The following is a 6,498-nucleotide window of genomic DNA, read 5'->3' as shown; positions in this document are numbered from 1 at the left end:
AAATTTTACTGATCCTTTAATTTTCCTATTTGAGTTCTCAAAAAGGGTGGCACAGCCAGGAATCTCCTTCCGTACGGTTTTATAATTGTGCTCACTTCCTCTTCGTCCTGAGATTTTTCCATAAGAATATCCACTTTAATCCGACTTGTACTGGACGGCTGGAAAAGGGGGTACGCAACAACCCTTTCGAACTCCTTTATCTCTTTCTTCCCTCGACCGCGCCTCTCAGGTAGTGGAATCTGGCTCGGGCTTTTTCTCAAGATTCTCTCTTTGAGTCTCTGCTCGAGAAGTTCCCGCCCTCGAATCATGCGTTCTTGATGATCTTTAATTTGGTGCAGCTCTCTCTCATTCACCTGCCTTCTTCTCTGTGCTTTTGGGATGCTCTGCTTTTCTGGCACAATCTTGGGGAGTATGGTTTCACTGAGGAGTCGGGTCTGCCTCCAGACTTTGTTCTTAAATTCTCTGGCCTGGCCTGCTCTGAGAATGTGCCTTTCTATCTGTTTCTTCTCTCTCTCGGGCACAAAATAATGCAGTTTGTGTCCCTCTGTGCTTGGTGGGGTTTCCTCTTCCACTTTCGTCTTTGTTTCCCCGCCGGTGTCTTCTTTTTTCATCATCTCCACTATTCTTTTATTATAGTAAGACTCGGCTTTTGCCAGCCAGTAGTCAAGAGAACGAGCTTGCTCCCTGCAGAGCGCTCTGCTCTCCTCCCGGCATCTCCGGGTCACCAAGTGTCTCGCTGCTACAGTGTGCACACCACCAAGACTCTGTTAAAGTGAGGGTCAGAGTTTTATAATTTTCCCTTCAAACACATTTAAAAGCACTTTGCCCTCCTCAATACTATCAAGGAAGGAGTCTTGGTACATGTCTTAATCCCGGAACTCTGAAATCATAAGCAGATGGATACAGACACAGACACAGACACACACACACACACACACTCACAGCGTTTACTTACTTCAGAGTAACGATTCAAATTTTAAGCCCCATGCTCCCAGGCAAGTCTGGTTGTTTTGAAACTACCCAGTACCCATCACCAATAAATCACTAGATTTTAAAATCCAGACTCTGGAGGTTGGTGTTGGGACAATTTCCAGGCGCGAAAGCTGCGCTACAGGAGTACCACCTCAAAGTGCCGCCTGTGCAGAAGGATTTTAAACCCCAGGCTCCTTTTCTGGGTAACTCCAAACTGTACAGTCTATAATTTATTTACCAGGAGCCTCTTCTCCAGTGGAGACTGTTGACCTTCTGCAATCCTAGGGTCTTTGGATGCTTTTGCCCAAGCCAATCTGGAAGATAAAAAAACCAAAGGTAGATTGGAATGTGGGAGATGCCACATTTGCTCACCCATCCTCCTTCCCAGTCAAAGAACTCAAATATCTGGCCAACATCAAAGGCCATTTCTCCACTGAGAAACCACTGAATTTCCCATGTGCAAAATGATGAAGGTTATTCTTTGCACGTGAACTAAAACCACACCTCTCCTGTGGACTCAATGTGAACCACTCAGAATCTTCTACTTGGGACTGAAAGAGGGGAGGAACAGACTCTTTGGTGAGGGGTGGCCTGAGGACTCCCAAACCAGACTGTTCAGTCTCAAGGCCTCTTTTGTCCTCCGAGGTAACTCTAGGCTCTCGTTTTGTCAGCTCACTGTCTCTCTGCACTTTATCCAACCAGGCCCTTTGTGCCTCTATCAGCACATACAGCATCTTTGCTCTGTTTTGTTCTGAGATTCTATTCTTGTTTGGTCTGTCCCTCTGTCAAACATCCTTCACCCTAATTCTGCTTTGAGACTATTCCTGTTGAGACCCTGCAGGCAGAGCTTTGTGGCCCTCTGTGTTTGTTTATCAAGCTTACAGCACCACAAGTGAAGGCCACTAAGGTTTTATGAGTCATTCCTGCTCAAACCTGAGTTTACTGTGAGGTCGCATTCAGGCCACTGAAGCATGGGATCCTCAAACTACAGTCAAAAGCAAAGGCCCTGTCAAGGGCTGACAGGAAAAAACCTGAGCCATAATTCTATTTCCTCAACATATGCTGCAGGGCAAGCCAACTACAGTTTCCTTATTTATAAAGTGCAGATGTAAGACAAGAACTACCTCTCAGGGTCATAAAGAACAAGCGTGGTTTAGTGTAAAGAGAGTACATGGTACATTCTCAGTAAACATCAGATACCTGCCCGTTACAGGTGAGCCCCTTGGTCTCTAGGAGTCTTCCTAGTATACCTCATCAGAGATTCTCCTTCCTCTGCAGTTTCATTTTACAACTTAAAAGTCCATCACTATTGGGGGCTGGAGAGATGGCTCCATGATTAGGAGCACTGGCTGCTCTTCCAGAGGACCTAGGTTCGAGTTCCAACACCCACATAGCAACTCATAACCATCTGTAACTTCAATTATAGGGGACCAGACTCCCTGTTCTGACCTTCATGGGCACCAGGCATGCAATGTGGTATACATACACACATGCAGGCAAAACTCTCAAAACAAAAATATTTGTAAAAGCTGATCACTATATTATGGTTTCTATGGTCATACATAACATTTTGATATTGAAATTTAGAAGTATATAAATTATAAGGCAAAACCACAAGCAGTTGTTTATAATATGGAAGAGGCTCTAAAATCTAATATTTTGTTCCACTGACTTCTTATATATTCCTTTAAGAAAAGATTTACTTATTTCTATCTTTTTGTTTGCTTTTTATTTTTCGAGACAGGGTTTCTCTGTGTGGACTTGGCTGACCTGGAACTCTCTGTAGATCAGGCTGGCCTCAAATTCACAGAGATTCGCCTGCTTCTACCTCCCAAGTGCTGGGATAAAAGGTGTGCGCCACCGCTGCCTGTCTTTATTTCTATTTTTAATGTGTACTGCTGCTTTGCCTACATGTGTCGATGTACCACATGCATGTAGTGCACCCAGAAACCAGAAGAGGGCATCAGATTCTCTGGAATTGGAGTTACAGTTGTTAGCTGCCAAGGGTTACTACTAGGCCATCTCTCTGACCCTTCTTAGACATTCTTACTTGCTCATAGTTAGAGATTGAAAAACTTACCATCCTAGAACTTGACATGGAGGTTTCATGCCTGTAATCACACTCAGGAGGCTGAGACAAGAGAAGTACCATGAGTTCTAAGTCAGCTTCACTATGAGACTGCCTCCAAAAAATAATGACCACCTTACTTGCATTTCTTCTTTATAAAATATTTATTTTTACTTTATAATATGAACGTTTGTGCACCACTTGCATGCTGTGTGTCTGTGGAGGCCCAAAGAGGGCACTGGATCTCTTCGAACTGGAGTTATAGATGGCTGTGAGTACCCATGTGATGTCGATGCTGGGAAGTAAACCAGGGTCCTCTGGAAGGCAGCCAGTTCTCTTAACCACTGAGCCACTTCTCCAGCCCCATACTCTCATTTCTTGCACAAGGCATCCAATCAAGTACTATGATTGTTAAGTCTCAAAATTAGGACTGTTTAGTATCACACAGTAGCTAAACACTCCCTCATAGCTGTCATAATTTAACTCAGTAGTAAAGGGCTTACCCACCAAGGCCCTGGGGTCCACCCCAACAGGCACGCACACACACACCATATTTATTTTAGAAACAGGCGTTTATTACATGTGGAGGCTGGCTTAGACCTTGCTCTGCAGCCCAAGGTGGCCTCAAACTCACAACCCTCCTGACCCAGCTTCCCTAGTGCAGGCACCACTAGAGCATGTACCTGGTATATCCCTGTAGACTTTATGTCCCTGGCTCAAGCACCTACGAGTGTACTTTCTCTGCATTCTAACTATTCATCTGTATTAAAAGAGAGAACACAGACTTCAACTATGCAAATCCCAGTCTCAGCTCCAAACCTGGCACAGGTGCTCAGTACTTATTGGATAGACAGAGCTTTTGCTGGGAAAGGAAAATCGTGCTTTACGCTGTTTGTGTTCCTTTACTGCACTAAAGGCAACAGTCAAACCAAGTGGCTGTCTGATGAATGTCAAACTTTAAAGGGAAAGTGGGGTTAATTTCAATTTCTACTTTGAAAGAAGACACAGGGGTGAAATTTAAAATGCCCTACTCTCATGGAGCTCGGCAACAGAGCTTTGTTAGACAAGCAAAATATCACCCAATTTCACTCCTAAGTAAAATGACAGGGTCTAAATAAAATGATGTCCTTTCGACATCTTGCTGAGGGTTTTTGACTCCTTCCCCATGGCTTTATCGCACACTAATTGCATGTACAGAAAGAAATGAGAGTTTCTCCTAAGGAAAGAGTAGAGTTTGTGTCCTATAATAGTGCCGGGCGGTAGTGGCGCCCGCCTTTAATCCCAGTACTCGGGAAAGCAGGTGGTGAGTTCAAGGCCAGGGTGGTCCGTAAAGAGAGTTCCAAGACAGTCAAGGCCTGGCTACACAGATAGCATACAGAGAGAAACCCTGTCTGGAAACGAAACAAAACAAAAAGACCAGCTTTAGCATGGCAATCAGGTTGGCTGCTGGAGGGCTGGGAACACCGTTTTCAAGCCGGTCCTTCTTCGGCGCACTAGTTTATTCCTTACTTTGTAGCCTTTAGGTGAATGAAATACCTACCCCATTGTTCACTTGGCGGATAGCAAGTATTTAAACACGAGTGAATGGGAACTTAGGGGAGTGGAAGTGGTCGGCCAGTGAAAGCCAAACCTAATCCCTAGTAAATCAAAAGAGGCGCTTTTGATTTTTTTTTTTTTTGAAAAAAATTTTTTTTTCGAGACAGGGTTTCTCTGTAGCTTTTGGTGCCTGTCCTGGAACTAGCTCTTGTAGACCAGGCTAGCCTCGAACTCAGAGAGATCCGCCTGCCTCTGCCTCCCGAGTGCTGGGATTAAAGGCGTGCGCCACCACCGCCCGGCGAGGCGCTTTTGATTAATGCTAGCCTCCGTCATCTGACAAGAACCCAAGGAGAGAAGAGCCCCAACCTCACTCGTTCCACTACTTCCAAATCCCTAAAAAATCCTTCCCTCACCATTCATCCCCTGCTCGGTTCGCAGCCGATTCACTCAAGTGCTCAGGGCAGCAACCGGTAGGGGGAGGCAAAAGGAAGCACGAGGATGCTTCTTAGCTTTGCTTCTCGCCACTGAGCAGCCGCCAAAAGCGGAAAACGTCTCGGGAACCGGCGGGAGCTGTAGTCCTCTTAACCCGAGGGTTAATCAGTTGCTCTGGAAAAACCAGTCCAGTTTTAGGGGGGCGCCGCCGCCCCCTTACCCCTGCTAAGTGTAGGATTCCCTACGGAAGAACAGTCCAGGATTTGTGCGCAGAGGGAAAGCAGCGGGCGGTCCGACCCTGGCTACTCGCCTTGGCGGAGTCGACGTCACAGTTACCGGACCGTGTGCGGCCTCCAATTCCCTTTCGTTAGAAATTCGTCTCCCTCCCTAGCGCTCGCTCGACCAGAAGCGCCACTAATTATGACGTCACGACCCAACAGCCGCCGGGACGCGAGGGCGCTCTAGCCCGCCGGGCGCACTCACTGCCCGACGCCCCGCGAGCCGGCGCTCTAGCCCTCGGCGGGCTCTGGGTTCTCGTTGCACCACCTCCAAGGCAAGACCCCTGTGTCTCACTAATTAATCCCTTCGCTCATCTGCAATGGAAATGGCCAGCCCCCACTCCAACTTTCAATCAGACTTGGATTTCTGCCCGGATTGCGGCTCGGTCCTGCCGCTGCCCGGAGCTCAGGATACTGTCATCTGCCCTCGCTGTGGCTTCTCCATAGACGTGCGAGGTGAGGGGTTAGTACCACCCAGCCGAGGGTGCAGGGGAAGGGTCCGTGGTGGGGTGGTGGGGGTGACTTCAGCACTGGTTGGGCTTAATAGGCGAGACCTAGAGCAGGAATCTGACAGCCGGACTGATCCAGGGAGGAAACTCGAGTGGGGTATGTGACTCACCTGCCGGAGTGTTGCTGGGATTTGTGGCCTCCTCCGTCTTTTCTAATGTTAACTATTTACTTTCTGAGCAGATTTCGAAGGAAAGGTTGTGAAGACCTCGGTTGTGTTCCACAAACTGGGGGCGGTCATACCTACATCTGTGGACGAAGGACCTGAATCCCAGGGACCAGTGGTAAGTTGATAAGAACTGGCTCCCAAAGAACAATGGCCAGGTGACTGTGGGGACCTGGTTTTGTACTCCATTCCTGGAGAATTTCTGGGAGGTGTAATCGTCTGATTGCTGTACAAAGCAGAGACTTATTGTGACTAGGTCTCTATAACCCATCTGCTTCATCCTAGGTTGACAGGCGCTGCCCTCGATGTGGTCATGAGGGAATGGCGTACCACACCAGACAGATGCGCTCAGCTGATGAAGGACAGACTGTCTTCTATACCTGTGTCAACTGCAGGTGAGAATCTTCCTCCCCCACCCCCTCCCGCCCTTTCTTAGTGCAAACAACAAAAGCAGTGACAGACTGGTACTAAGTATTTCATTTGGTCCAGTCCATAATAGGAAGGCTTGTAGCCCTTTTTTTATTACTTGTGTTTTATTT

General features: G+C 47.3%; 2 protein-coding genes across 2 annotated transcripts in view; one reads left to right on the top strand and one right to left on the bottom strand.

The window, feature by feature from the left end:
* On the bottom strand, positions 1–1,706 carry LOC101996622 (putative uncharacterized protein ZNRD1-AS1). Its single transcript, XM_013351249.2, has 3 exons — positions 1,477–1,706; positions 1,211–1,286; positions 1–764 (listed from the first exon to the last, which is right to left on the bottom strand). The coding sequence occupies exons 1-3, from the start codon at positions 1,704–1,706 to the stop codon at positions 6–8; spliced, it is 1,065 nt and encodes a 354-aa protein (XP_013206703.1). The 3' UTR covers positions 1–5.
* Positions 1,707–5,471: 3,765 nt separating this feature from the next.
* Znrd1 (zinc ribbon domain containing 1) overlaps positions 5,472–6,498 on the top strand; it is a 4,729-nt gene continuing 3,702 nt past the window's right edge. The window contains exons 1-3 of the mRNA XM_005360479.2: positions 5,472–5,742; positions 5,977–6,077; positions 6,245–6,354. Coding sequence (XP_005360536.1) covers positions 5,607–5,742; positions 5,977–6,077; positions 6,245–6,354 — 347 coding nt within the window. The 5' untranslated portion in view covers positions 5,472–5,606. The remainder of the gene's footprint in view (positions 5,743–5,976; positions 6,078–6,244; positions 6,355–6,498) is intronic.

Source organism: Microtus ochrogaster, linkage group LG2 (assembly GCF_000317375.1).
Source record: "Microtus ochrogaster isolate Prairie Vole_2 linkage group LG2, MicOch1.0, whole genome shotgun sequence".
Taxonomy (NCBI): domain Eukaryota; kingdom Metazoa; phylum Chordata; class Mammalia; order Rodentia; family Cricetidae; genus Microtus; species Microtus ochrogaster.
This window is presented reverse-complemented; position numbering and strand designations above follow the sequence as displayed.

Excerpts from the sequence above, each read along its gene's own strand:
- LOC101996622 (XM_013351249.2), bottom strand. The coding sequence starts at position 1,706 with ATGCTGTATGTGCTGATAGAGGCACAAAGGGCCTGGTTGGATAAAGTG. Across the intron at positions 1,287-1,476 it reads ACATTGAGTCCACAGGAGAG|ATTGGCTTGGGCAAAAGCAT; the intron begins GTGTGGTTTTAG and ends TTTATCTTCCAG. Across the intron at positions 765-1,210 it reads CACTGGAGAAGAGGCTCCTG|AGTCTTGGTGGTGTGCACAC; the intron begins GTAAATAAATTA and ends TCACTTTAACAG.